This window comes from Symphodus melops, assembly GCF_947650265.1.
Source record: "Symphodus melops genome assembly, chromosome: 2".
NCBI lineage: Eukaryota > Metazoa > Chordata > Actinopteri > Labriformes > Labridae > Symphodus > Symphodus melops.
In genome coordinates, this window is record NC_136692.1 from 12,764,584 (window position 1) to 12,778,966 (window position 14,383).

General features: G+C 39.2%; 3 protein-coding genes across 3 annotated transcripts; all 3 read left to right on the top strand.

The window, feature by feature from the left end:
• Window positions 1-93: 93 nt before the first annotated feature.
• On the top strand, window positions 94-4,403 carry LOC306819670 (toll-like receptor 2). Its single transcript, XM_079337108.1, has one exon. The coding sequence runs from the start codon at window positions 1,096-1,098 to the stop codon at window positions 3,457-3,459; it is 2,364 nt and encodes a 787-aa protein (XP_079193234.1). The 5' UTR covers window positions 94-1,095; the 3' UTR covers window positions 3,460-4,403.
• A 1,592-nt stretch (window positions 4,404-5,995) lies between these two features.
• Window positions 5,996-7,137, top strand: LOC306819677 (protein PERCC1-like). The gene is made up of 2 exons (XM_079337120.1): window positions 5,996-6,175; window positions 6,260-7,137. Exon 2 carries the CDS (start codon window positions 6,278-6,280, stop codon window positions 7,094-7,096), a length of 819 nt encoding a protein of 272 aa, XP_079193246.1. The 5' UTR covers window positions 5,996-6,175; window positions 6,260-6,277; the 3' UTR covers window positions 7,097-7,137.
• Window positions 7,138-8,334: 1,197 nt separating this feature from the next.
• pdia2 (protein disulfide isomerase family A, member 2) lies at window positions 8,335-14,126 on the top strand (the record flags this gene model as incomplete). Its single annotated transcript, XM_079337116.1, has 11 exons — window positions 8,335-8,644; window positions 9,344-9,550; window positions 9,849-9,982; window positions 10,064-10,201; window positions 10,534-10,650; window positions 10,741-10,866; window positions 11,024-11,218; window positions 12,090-12,210; window positions 12,685-12,866; window positions 12,971-13,183; window positions 13,271-14,126. The coding sequence occupies 11 exons, from the start codon at window positions 8,335-8,337 to the stop codon at window positions 13,325-13,327; spliced, it is 1,800 nt and encodes a 599-aa protein (XP_079193242.1). The 3' UTR covers window positions 13,328-14,126.
• Between the last annotated feature and the right edge of the window lie 257 nt (window positions 14,127-14,383).

Below are 14,383 nucleotides of genomic sequence, written 5' to 3' on the forward strand. Positions count from 1 at the left end.
CCTGTTGGTATGTCAGATTTAAGTAATGACTATCCGTATTTCTGTCTGTCTTACTTACTCGGCTTTCTTTCTTTCTTTTCTCGGACCATCTTAAAAGTCGGCCATCTTCTATCTGTTCTTGTTTTGTATCAATTTTGCTTCTTTATTTTTCATTCAAGCATCTATTCAATTCAAAAAACTTTATTTGTCCACGGGGGGCAATTCAAGCATACAGCTTTAAACATATGGAAACTTCAATCACAAAAGAGAAGACTTTGCTGGTTAAGCTATTGTTGGAACAAAGTCAGAGTAGCCGCTTTGTTTATCCCTGCATTCATGTCAACTTCATATCACCTCAAATCTAAACACGAGAGCGAATCAACCAAACCAAAAATAACTCCTTGTGTCAAAGCTCATCTTCTCCTTTTTGTTTTTAACTACTTCCCTATGGTTACCAAACATCTGAAAGGGATCATTTATAATTACCAAGGGAGGGAAATACAGCCACAAAACATACAAATGAGTTCATACATCATTCAGTCATGTCTGGACTTTGTTGAAGATCGACAAGAATTTAATTTAAAGACGAAAAGGACTCATTAAGGTTTGTTTATTTATTCTTTATTCCTCTGAAATACTCGAGTGCAAAGTAAGCTGCTGGGGATATTATAGACTTTCTGTTTTGATTAGACAAACTGTCAGATTGTACTTTATGTATTTGAATGGATAGGCTTGAAGTTGGTGTAAAACAGAAGTGTTACATGTCAAATCTTAAGTTTTAGCAATATGCATTCACCTCTAATAGTCAAATTTAATGTCCTTAAAATAATCTGTAGTTTTATAAACCATGGCCACAATAACTTTTCTAGTGGGACATGCATGTTCATGTTATCACAGAACAGTGTTGCCAAACACATACTGGTTTCAACCTTTTCAAGTATTCTCCCAGCATTAAGCTCCAGCTAAGGTCAGCCAAGAGAGACTAAGACAAAACAAGCTAAGCATATTATTTTGAAAGGAAATGATCTCTAGAGCCTGCGAGTACTTTTTTTTTAAAGATTCATATGGCTGAATTAAACAAACCTGATCAATACTTCTTTTTTTTAGGGGCTCAAGATGATACTCCTCACCTATCTTGTGTTTGTCCTCCTTATGCATCAAAGCTTCTCCTCTTCCAGACCGCAGTGTCACAGCTGTGAACGAACATCCTGTGACTGCTCGAGACTAAATCTCAGCCAAGTCCCTGCAGTCCCTTCAAAGCTCATCACTGAACTCAATCTATCTTTCAACATGCTAAAGACAGTACAGAACAGGGATTTTGATGCATATGCCCGTTTACAGTCTTTGATCATGAACAACAACAACATCAACACAATCCAGGAGCAAGCGTTTGTCAAGCTGACCAAATTGGAGAACCTGGACTTGTCCTTTAACAGATTGGATGTTTTGTCTGCTGAATGGTTCAAGAACTTTTATTCTCTGCAGCATTTGAACCTTTTAGGGAACAAATACAAATCTTTAGGTCAAGGCAATCTCTTCGAGCCACTGAAGAGTTTAAAGGGCCTTTATTTTGGAGGACCAAACCTTTTACGTGTCCGAAAAAGTGACTTTTCTGGTCTCAGTCATCTTGAGGAAGTTATTTTTGATGGACACAATCTTCAGGTTTATGAGGAAAGTAGCTTCAGACAAATTGGGCCGATTAAGTTCATAACACTCGGTCTGTTTTGTCCGTTTCTGACAGATCTGTCACTGGTAGAAGCCATTTTGTCGGATGTTGTTCGCGCAGACACAACCCTGACTTTCACAGACGCATTGTTCTTCACATCTGCTCAGATGTTACCCTTTCAGGTGGTCTCAGACGGTGGAACGAGAAGTATTGTTTTTCAAAATGTGAACATGACAGTTGGAGCCTGTTTGGCACTGATCAATCAATTGTCAGACTCAAATATAACTATGTTGACACTTGAAGATATAAAGCTCTTCTTGACTTTTCAGCAGTTCACAAATGATCTTAACGTTAAACACTTGGAGGAGGTTGTTTTAAAAAATATTGACATCCCTCAGTATTACAGTTTCCCAGCTTTAAATTTCCTGGAACCTCTGCTTCGGGTGGTGCGTAGGGTTTCTGTTATAAATTGCAAGTTGTATGCCATACCTTGTGAGTCCTCTGTCCTTTTCTCTCACATGGAATATATGGATATCAGTGAAAACTATTTAACAGATCTGGCTCTTAGCAAATTGATGTGTGACGGCAAAGGTGTTCTACAAAGTCTGCGAACTCTCAATGTCAGCCGGAATCACTTGCTGGTAATTAACAGCCGGATCTTCAACAAACTGGAAAAGCTTGAAAACATTGACATGAGTGGAAATGTGTTTGATAGTATTCCTGAGTCCTGTTACTGGCCACCAAGTTTACAGTTCTTTAACCTTTCATCATCTCGTTTATCTAAAGTGACCGCTTGTTTGCCGGAGAGTTTACGCATTCTTGATCTATCACACAATGCCTTGACAGTGTTCAACATCAAGCTGCCTTTTCTCACCGAGTTGTACATCTCTGGGAACAAGTTAATCACTTTGCCAGATGGGGGTTTCTACCCTCATCTCGCAATTCTCTCCATTCAAAACAACAATATACAGACACTCAGCCGAAATGTTTTAAATGGTTATGATAATCTCAAGAATCTGGAGGCCAGTGCTGACACGTACGTCTGTTCATGCGACTTTGTAGCTTTCTTTACAGGTGACCTGACAAACAATCGGGTCACAATCGGAGATGAGTTCAAGTCGTACATCTGCGACTCCCCAGACGCTGAGAGAGGAAAGAGTGTGGAAGATGTTAGGTTGTCTGTGTTTGAGTGTCAAACAGTTTTAGCTTTTACTTTACTCTCCTTGGTAATTGTTGCAGTGATTCTTCTAACTGTAGGTTTGTGTTACAAATTCAGCATTTTGTGGTATTTAAAGATGATCTGGACCTGGCTAAGAGCTAAGAGGAAGCCAAAGTTAAAGAAAGGAGAGGTAGAGTTTGATGCCTTTGTGTCCTACAGTGAAATGGACTCTGGGTGGGTTGATGCACACCTGATCCCTGAGCTTGAGCAGGCTGAGCCTCATCTCCGGCTCTGCCTTCACAAGAGAGACTTCATTCCTGGTGGCTGGATCCTGGACAACATCATGGATGCCATAGAGAGGAGTCACAGAACACTGTTTGTCCTCTCTCAGAATTTTGTAAGGAGCGAATGGTGCAAGTATGAGCTAGATTACACTCATTTTAGACTGTTTGATCATAACGAGGATACGGTTGTACTGATTCTGTTGGAGCCCATAGACAAAAATACCATCCCTAAAAAGTTCTGTAAACTGAGGAGGGTGATGAACTCCAGGACGTATCTTGAGTGGCCAGACAATGACCACCAGATCCCTAGATTCTGGCAGAGTCTGAGAACAGCTATTATGAGACCTGAGGTTGATAACAGGAACCTTTAAAAAGACATTGTGGGGTAATATGGGTAATCTCTTAACAGGTTGATGGTTTGATCCCCAGCTCCTGCAACAACATCTCTGATGTGTCCTTGGGTAAGACAGATGACCTCGAGTTGCTCCCACTGCTTTGTCAGCATTGTATGAATGGTATTATAGTCGTTACTTCTGATGGACACTTTACACAGCAACCTCTGCCATCAGTGTGTGAATGGAAAGTGTGACATGCGGGGTAAAAACCTCAAGTCCTTTTACCATTTGCTTTGTTTAATATAAGATTTGCTTTTCAATGCTTTTGTAGATGCTACCAATAGAGATAAAAATGCAGTCAGAGATAATTAGATGAGTCAGATAAGTATACATATTTACAGCTTATTTCTAATTTAAGACAACTGTATTAAGGGTTGATTTGCCACTAGCTTGTACATGTGTCTGTTTATTATACCAACAGAACTGGATCTCTTGGGTATCAAACCTCTAGTCCAAACAAAGTCACTATCCATCTAAATATTGGGTGACGCCAAACGGGTCACCTCTGCCTCTTGCTTAAAGTTTATGATCACAATCTGTATTCTATTTTACAACATGTAATGATGACTAAAAACACTTCTGACTAAAAACCGATTTAATGGCCGCACAAGTGCTCCATCATAGTTACCCTGAGACCACTTTAGTTTTAATTTCTACTTTAAATTGAAGCAGACGTGTGAAAAGGAAATTCATGTCAGCTCCTGGACAAAGCTTGTGTAGGGTGAAAGTAATGTTGGATGTAGTTGAGAGTTTGTTAAATGTAAGTCAATCATGAGTTATCCTAAAAGAATTTCAGATAAACTAAATATCATGAACACAGTATGGCGCTCTGTATATATGATATATTTAGTCTATATAAACAGCGTTGGTTTTATAATCTTTCATGTATTTGTTGCCTACAATAAACTCTTTAAAAGTTACTTAATTAAACGCTGATTTAACTTCTTTTTCTGTGATGATTTTTCTAACATAATGAATAATTTATACACAAAAGTCTCTTTTGTGTTAATGCACCATGTGTGTCTATGTGCTTGTGTGCCTAAAAGTGTGTGTAATTCATTGTCAGCCTCTTGAGAGCTGCCATATTGCTGCTATTGATCTTTAGTCCCAAAATCAACATCGAAGCCTGGATACTGATGACAGGCTGTCCAGAGGAGTCAGAATGTCCTGATAACACACACACACACACACACACACACATACACACACCAACACTAGCACAGAAATACACATTTATACTGGATGTGCATGTATAAACTAACACGCATATATTTGCAGAGTTGCAGATGTCGGTAGAATCTTTTATCACTTTTCATCTTGGCATAGATAATTAGGCTTTCATCTGTGGTAGAAACAAGGTCTGTAAAAAAAAACTAGGTGTCATTGTACAGGTCTTTAAAAAAAACCTTATACACATAAGGAATTTAATCCTAGTGCAGAATTAATATTGAATTAATATATACACTTTTTAACATCCACACATAAGGGTAGAGCTCCAGTTTTCTGCTCCAGCTTTGTGTGAAGGTGTGCTTGATACCAAAGCACAGGGTGTAGCCCTCGTAATAATCAAATTATGGGGAAACTCGAACATGGACAGGAGGAACTTCTGAACACTTACATGATTCTGAGTTGGGAGAAGTTGTATTTGTAGAAGTATATAGTAGTATTTGACAACTGAGTTAGCCTGACCATCAGACTTCTGTTTATTGTTGTATTTTTTTTTTTTTTACAACATTTCTTTGCACAAGGACTGATATATTTAGAGTCTGGGCAGCAGCGCAGGAGGAGCTGGGTGCAGGAAGTAAGCACTTTTAAAAAAAAGAAAAAAAAGCGCTTACTTCCTTTTAAAAAAAAAAAAAAAATCTGTAGAAAGTTATCAAGGTCTGACTGTAATTAAAAGAGGTCTTATCTGTTCCTGTCTGATCGAAACCTGGAACCAAGGCAACCAGGACTCCGGCTTTGTGCATGGGGTGTGGGCTAAACTGGCACCCTAAATTCAGGAGCGTTTTGCCAAGCAGAACATTGTAGATGGAAAACAGGAGGGTACAGGCACTGAGAGTTGGAGAATACTACTTGAGAAAAATTATGTTGGTGTTAAAATGTTAAAGGTGACAATTAATTAAAAAAACTTTCACTTCTATTTTTCAATCACTGAAAAACATCCTTTTCCTTTAATTTGACCTTTTAGTTATCGTAAGGTGGCATGCAAAGAGCTACACGTCCTGCTTTATAGTTGATTTGTGCCTCATGAGGTTGTGTTTGTGTCTGTTGTCAGTTCAGAGTGTTACCCCTCTAAAAGTCAAAACAGCGTATGATTTGATTTCATGCTCTTTTATATTTTAACTAGCCTGATAACAGGGACGGAAAAAGCAATGATATGTGTGTGTTTGTGTGTCTAACAACTCTTCACTATCCCCTAGCAGAGGATCCATTAGCTTTGGACCCCCTCCACGGTTGCCCAGTGATAAAGTAAACAAAGTGTGTTTGACCAATACAGCATGCAAATATTTGTTCTGGAAGCCTCCTCATCAGACAGGAGGCACACACGTCTGCGGTGATGTGCAGAGGTATATATACAGAGACGATCCTGACCGTCCTGTATTACATGCGCACACAATCAGAAAAAGGGGATCCATCAATGATCCTTGACAAATCTTGCTTCTAACTACAACAGATTCAACTGACCTTGCAGGTAGAGTGTATTTGTAAAGGAATCAGACTTTACAATTGTATTCTATCCTTTCTTAATTTTTTTTCTCTGTTACTGTTTCTCCAGTTATAAAACAACCAACAAATGGCTGCAGGCGTGGTGACAAACTTCCTTGTCCAGGCCCAAACTCCATCCTACTTCCCTCTGATTTTCGAACACTCTCCATCCAAGGAAGATGAAGAGATGCAAGAGGACAAGCAAGAGGTGCAGGATGAGGAAGAAGAAAAAGAAGAAGATGAGGAGGAGGACGACGAATCTGAAGCTCATGAGGAAGAGGAGGAAGGTTTTGAAGAGGTTTTCTTTGATGTGACCAAGCAGCTCCTGAGGTTTGCAGAACTTATTAGCCATGATGTACAGAGGTATTTTGGCAACTGCTCCAGTGATCAAGAGGCCTGCAATATCTACAGCGACTCGGTCACTATGACAGGCAGCGGACGCCTGCGTTATTACGACGATCTCCTGAAAATCGCAAGAGCAGGAAGTCCAGAGGAGCAAGAAAATGGCTTTGTTCCTTGTGCGGATGATCAAGAGACCAGGTATGCTAAAGAAAACAGAGGTTTGGGGCCCCTGGCTGAACTGTTTGACCAAAGGGGTCAGAGTCATGGCCGCGGGCGCCCCATGACAAAGAGACATCTCCCACTTAGTTTCTGGACTGAGCCGATCCCATGCTGTTCTCTTGTTGGTTATAACACCTCTGATGTCACACAAACAAACAGTGAGAACCTTTTACAGGACAGCACGCTCACGGACACTATCACACAGATCCACTACAACCTGCTAGCACACCACAACACACACATCCTGGACAGTGCTCAGCCGGACTTCAGTGACTTGCTGGCAAACTGGGATCCCAACCCGGAGCTCACACACACACTGACGGAGACCACACACATGCAGCGCTAAACACACGAAATATTTGAACTCCGACCTTTCAGCTTGATATATATTTGTGAATAGTTTAATAAAAATAAAATAAAATAAAATCAATATGTTTTGTTCACGGTTCTTTAAAGCTCTTGTGAGGAGTTTTTTTAAATTGGTTATTAAAAAGGCGGGAATTAATACTGATGTCATTTACTGACTTACAAAAGCAAAGAAGACCATCAGGGACAGGATTGATTATTTCTTTATAGTGATTTTCATTTTCCTTTTATGCTGCCTCAGATTAAGTTATTCAATGTGCACAGCCCAAACAGTCTTCCTTTTTTTTTTTTTTTTTTTTTACATTTTTTACTGCAAAGCTTCTCAATGGTGATACATCTGACTGTTACAAGAAAGCAGAATTAAATGTATTGTTAAAAACAAACAAACATGGGGCTTTGGTGGCCTACTGGTTAGTTTGTGTACCCCACGTATAGAAGCTTACTGTATGCCCTCTAAATGTACAGTCCTGGTTGTAAAATATAACCTGTGGCTCCTTTGAGCATTATGAATTTACAGGACAAAATCGAAAAAAATGAGAACTACCCCTTTTCACAAGGTTGTGCCAAAAATGACGCAAAACACCTTGTTTGTGTGCGTCATGTTTTTGAGATATCTGCTAAAATAAGCAGTGACTAGTTTGTAGCGCCAACATGATTCAACAATGATCTTTGAGTAATGAAGCAGTTCAGTTTAATCACAATGTGGAGACCGTTACAGGAGAGACGGTTAAAAGTGTTTGCTGTAGTTTGAGTAAACAGAAAAAAACAAAAACAAATAAAGGATCACTAAACAAAACAAAGGGATCTGGAGAGCCATACAACTGTGGTCTTGCTGTTTTTAGGTAAATGAGGGTCTAATAAGGCCTAAAGAGACACTATTGAAAGAGAACATTAAAGAAGTGTATTCATGCTTCTATCTGGTGGGTAATTTCTTTGGAACACAATGAAGTAAATAATCAAGAAGCAGATACCAGAAAGGACAAAGGAAAAGTGAACAGTTAATCAGCCAGTGTCCCTGCTCCAGAATCTACAGGGCAACATTTGATTGGCTAATACTGGGAAAAAGTCCCCTGCAGGTGCATCATCTGATTGGCTGAGCAGGAAAGCCAGTTACATTTCGACACACACTCTTCATCTTACACAAATAAAGGTACGAACTATCAGTGACACATGTACTGTAGGTGCTGTTACCTGAGCGGAGGTGGCAGAGCTGCAAACATGAGGACACGCACTCTTCTCTCCATAACCCTGCTTGGCCTGCTGCTGTGGGCCTCCTGCACATGGGCCGAAGATGGTGACACCAAAACTGACACAGAGACAGAAACAAAAGAAGACACTGAAACTGACCCAGAGATAGAAATAAAAGCAACATCAACAGATTCTTCAGAAGGGACAGACGAGGAGGAAGAGGAGGCACCGAAGAAAGAGAAAACAGAGGAGATAGAGGAGGAGAAAGATGTGATGGTTCTCCACATCAACAACTTTGCCAGAGCTCTCAGTGAAAACCAGTTTTTACTTGTCGAATTCTGTAAGTATCACTGTACTGTTGTTACTTTTTACTTTTGTTAAACAGCACTGTTTACCTGTTGATGTTTTAAGTGCCCTAAAGGTAACGTTAAAACTTATTCTAAGAACTTTTTTACACCAAACAACAAAATATGAATGAATGAATGATCCTAATTTTCCTTTTTGTCTTAAACTAACTAGAGAGTGGGAAAAAAACAAATCATGATTCATGGAGAAATGCCTAAATTAGATTGAGAAAAATCAAAAAGATGTGCTCCAACTACTACAATGAAGGAGGATGAACCAAAGCTACATGAAACATTGACTTAGTTGAAGTTGAGTTGTTTCATGGTTTACTGTAAATGTAAAACTGTGGCAGTTTTTTTAAAATGACTTTCTGCTTTACCCCTCACAAGTACCCCTCATACAAATGTGCACACGTGTCCTCTCCTGTCCAGATGTTCTCTTGGGTCAATTCTCCCATGAGTTCAGCACAGCGAGTGGAGAGGTCACAACAAGGAAAGGAGCAAAGGGGATAAAGGGAAGCTTGTCCCAACTGCCACTGTTGCTATCAGCAGCTTATTTCCATTTTTATCTGAACATGACTGGCTAAAAGAAACTAAAGAGCAGGAAGAGCAGAGAACTGTAGAGAGGCTCTTCTACATGGAAAACACAGTCAAATGCTGCACAAGAAGATAACTATATGTGTTTGTTTGTGCAGATGCTCCCTGGTGTGGTCATTGTAAAACGCTGGAGCCGGTTTACGCCGAGGCTGCTGGGAAGCTAAAGATGGAGGAACCTGCTGTGGGTTTGGCCAAAGTGGATGTCACAGAGGAGAAGGAGCTGGCTGATGAGTTCGACATCAAAGGCTTCCCCACGTTGAAACTGTTCGTCGATGGAGATCGCAAGAAGGCTTTTGACTACACGGGTAAACATGTACTACTCACAGAGATGCACCCTTGAAGCACTGTTGTGTCTCAAGAGTGTAGCTCAAGATTCTCCAGATTCAGCTGTGAATTTGAAAAGCTGTACATGTTTTCAAATTCACAGCTGAATGTGCCACTGTCACCATTAAGCCTGATTGTTACCTAAGCACTCACCTCGATTAGAGTGTATGCATCTGTCTGTTTGTGTGTTTACTTTCCCTCACTGAACCTGTTTACCAGCTCTCAAATATCTTCAGTTATAGGATCTACTTAATTTGTTTGTGCATTGTGTTTTTCTAGGTAAGAGGTCATTAGAGGGTATAATCGAGTGGATGAAACGTCGAATGGGTCCAGGTGCTCCAGTGCTAGACTCTACCGACTCTGCAGCTCAGTTTATTGATTCCTCCAACATAACTGTGGTGGGCTTCTTTGAGGTATGTGAGTCTAATTTATCTGTCCCACTGAATGCATCTTAAGATTGTGTCCTGAAGTTTAAATGTTTTTATTCATTTCAGAATCTGGAGAGTGAGGCGGCCAAGGCGCTCAAGGAACTTGCTTTGGATGTTACTGACACTGAGTTTGCTCTGTCAGCCAGTCCTGAGGTTTTTGAGAAATATGAAGCGAAAGCCAACACAGTGGTGCTATTCAAGAAGGTATGGATGGTTTTGAATACTAAAGGAAAGACAGTCATATTTATTGCAGAAAGGAACTCCAACGAAGGTGTGATGAGTTTAGTGTTGCTGCCATCTAGTGTTTAGAAGAGGTGCAATCAGATGAGGATATATATATATATGTGTATATATATATAAATCAATGTTTTGGAATATTTAAAAAAATTTGAGAGAGGCCTGTTAAGTATTTTAATACTTTATTTTGCAGTTATCATTCATACCATCAGAACTACGACAAAATCTTAATTTTGTGTGTGTGTGTGTGTGTGTGTGTGTGTGTGTGTGTGCGTGTGTGTATGTGTGTGTTTTCTTAGTTTGATGAAGGCAGAGCAGACTTTGAGTTGTCTGAAGATGGGACTCTGGACAAAAAAAATCTGATCAACTTCATCAATGAAAAAAGTCTGCAGCTGATCATCCCGTTCAGCCAAGAGGTAAAACGCACAGATGTGTGGACAAATAAAATGCTTACAAATTAATATAAATCCCAAATTCTATTCAAATCATGATTGGTTTTATTCCAGGTTGCCGATAAGATCTTCTCCTCAAACATCAAGCTGCACAGTCTTTTGTTCATCAACTCATCTGTGGAAAGTCAGATGTCTCTGATCAAAGAATCCAAGGCTGTGGCCAAAAAGTTGAAGGGCAAGGTAACAGCATGATACATAGAAATCTATTTGAGAGTGTACTGTATGTGTGCGTTGTGTCTTCAGATATAATGTATCGACAAAATAACGCAAAACTTCATTAACCTTGTTGCCTTTGTTCTTGTCTTGTTTTTTGTCCCTTGTGTTTTTTTTTATACAGATGCTATTCATTTCAATAGATGTGACAGACGCTCTTTCTCATGTGCTAAAATACTTTGGCGTGTCTGAGCAAGACGCTCCCACTGCACGTATTGTCAACATGGAAACAGGAAAGAAGTTCACCATTGCTTCTGGAGATCTGACAGCAAAGTCACTGGAAGAGTTGTGTCAGGCTGTTCTGGATGGCACTGCTAAGGTATAACAGATGGTCTGACCCTGTCAAAAGGTGACTCAGAAATAACATGAAAAAAAAAAACACATTCCCACCAAGACCCAAGCAGCCACAGACACTTCATTTTGATCTCGTAAAAAAAAAAGGTTTTATTTTAGAAATATATATCAGGTAACATTTACATATTATTCCATCAGGAATTAACTTCAAGATGAATCAGGGCCGACATTAACAGCAAAACAAGACTAATGGAGAGCTAACCGAAATAGCCTAACCTGAGAAATGTAATAAACCCTACTACTATCAACTTACCTCCCTAACTTTCAAAAACAAGAGAAAACAAGGTTAACTACACTGGTGATATCTCCTAAGTTCTTAAACTAATGATAGGAATGGAGAGATATGGCATTGTGTAGTTTTTAAAGTGCATTGTCTCTAGCCCATTTATGTTTTAATCATACATCATTAATTTAATGCTGTTGTATGGTCATTATGTATTTTAGTGTATATTTAGTTTCTCTGCCTCCTGCCCCATGGGACTACAAATGTAAATTAGCTCTATAGCAAACTTTGGCACATAGTGGCTGAACAATAAACGCAATAAATGCTGCTGCAATACCTTCATTGTGCTCATTAAATAAGGAAATGATTTCCAATGCAGCCTTTGAACTGCTGAAGCAGGAGATCACCTCCTATGATTGACACACACACACACACACACAGACAAAACGAGAGAGCATATACAGTATACAGATGAATCTAAAAAAGGCATTACAAGGCAAAAAAGAAACCTGAGTACTTCTAATGACATCCTCAGACATGACACCATTAAAGCATGTATTTCATATTTAGTCAAACAGCATCTGTAAGCCCCAAATCTTGTGTTGTGTTGCAGCCCTACTATCGGTCTGAGGACATCCCAGAGGACTGGGACAAACTACCAGTCAAGGTTCTGGTGGGGAAAAACTTTGAGTCTGTTACTCTGGACCCGACCAAAAATGTCTTTGTGGAGTTCTGTAAGTCTGTTTGTCTGCACTGTCAAAAAAAGGTCAAACTTAAAGTTAGGAAGGACTGCATCGATTATTTCAACTCTCTGGTTTCCCTTTGTGAATACTGTACAACACTAACACAACATCTTTTTACATCAAAATGGTTTCATTCAAATGTTTGTTAAATTAAATGTGTACAGTCCCTGAGCTTTGCCATTCACCCTTTTCTAATAAACTGTTTATCAGAAAGGGGTGTAGTGTAAGAGCTTTAAATGTGCATTATATGTGAATTCCAGTGGGTCAACTCCACTAGTTGCAAAAAGAAGTCTTGTGTTTTACAACCACAAAAAATACTGTGTTAGCTAAACTAATAATTACCTTTTCATTGAGTTGCGTATTTACAGATAGATCCTGTAACTGCGTTTCTGTATGTGTGTGTGTGCGTGCGTGCGTGCGTGCGTGTGTGTGTGTGTGTGTGTGTGTGTGTGTGTGCGCGTGTAGATGCTCCATGGTGTGGACACTGTAAGCAACTGGCTCCCATCTGGGATCAGCTGGCTGAAAAATATGCAGACAATGACGACATCATCATAGCAAAGATGGACTCCACAGTGAACGAGGTGGAGTCTGTTTCTGTCGAGAGTTTCCCAACGCTCAAATATTTCCCAGCTGGTGAAAAAAAAGAGGTACTCCCACCTAGACTTAACATTCCGGAGATGACTTATTCAGGGATTTCGTTAATCCAGTCCTGTTATTTTTATTCTAATTCTTCTGCTTTGTTGGCCTGCAGGTGATAGACTATACTGGAAAAAGAGATCTTGAGACCATGTCTGAATTCCTGGATAATGGAGGAGTGCTGCCTAAAGAGGATGACAAGGATGATGATGACTTGGATGATGATGATGATGATGATGATGATAATGAGTTGGATGATGATGATGACAAAGGTGATGGTGCTAAGGAGGAAGACAAGAAGGATGAAGACACTGAGGATGACAGCAAGGTTTGTGTTTTGACCACCATGTACTATATTTTTCCAAAATACATCTACTTGAATCACCATCCTTCTATCAAATGTTTCTCTCTGTAGGAGGCTGAAGAGTCTGAAGATGGATCAACCGAGAAGACATCTAAAGATGAACTGTGAGGTCACTTTGGTCTCCACCCAATTGGGATCAACCTAGAATCTTTCAATTTTTCATATGAAAATTAACAAGCATAGCATTTATGTTTACAAACATAAATGTGACATCCACGCATGACTTATTAAACAGGCTTACAGTAATGGGTGTTCTCATTTAAACAACCCAACTCTTGATAACGCAATACTCACTTTTATAAAATTTGACATAAACTTGTCTCAATGAAGCTTTCTATACAGCATTTACTATAAATAAGTTACATTTGCCTCCTAAGACTACTTTTGACTTTTTTTTAAAAGACATTGATTATAAATATGTTTCAATAAATCAGTATTGTGTAATGAGATATTGGTGGAACCATAAAAGTCAACTTAATCACTACTTCATCAATTTGGAATAAAAAAGAACAATTTACAGAGAAGGGAGAGATTTTATTGAACTGTGAAGAAAAACGGGTGGACATCAATGCAAGAACAACAAAGCTGATGCTGTGAAGTGAAAGAGCAAGTAGGTGTACGTTTGAAACAAAGTTGTGTTTCCTATTCCTGAATAAAATCTACCAGACAGACGAACACATGCTGTTACAAATTATGTCTGAGAATAAACTAGCTCAGTGTGTTGCCAGAAAAAAGCAGTTTGTAGTATTTGAAAGCGGACAAAGGGGTCAAAAAGTTAAATCTGAGTATTCATTTACATGATGTCAAATGGTTTGGAAAGAGAAAGAAAACAATCTTTTTTTATTTGCCAGACTTCTACTGATTTCACTGTGGTATTACATGTGCAAAATAAAGATGTATAAAAACACCTGTTCCTCACTCAAGGTTTATATGTGTTCCCCTCACAGCTTTGAATATCCCACCAGCCGAGCAGACAACCAAAACATTTGTGTCTGCACATTGGTGATTGTATTTCAAATCAAAATTCTGCTGTTTATTTTTAACTCAGGCATCAGCCTCTTCAGTTTAGCCAAGATTTTTGTTTAATAAGGATTAAATTGATCTATTCTTTAGTAGACATTGTTATTAATTAATCCAATCCAATCAAATCAATAATTAATGATG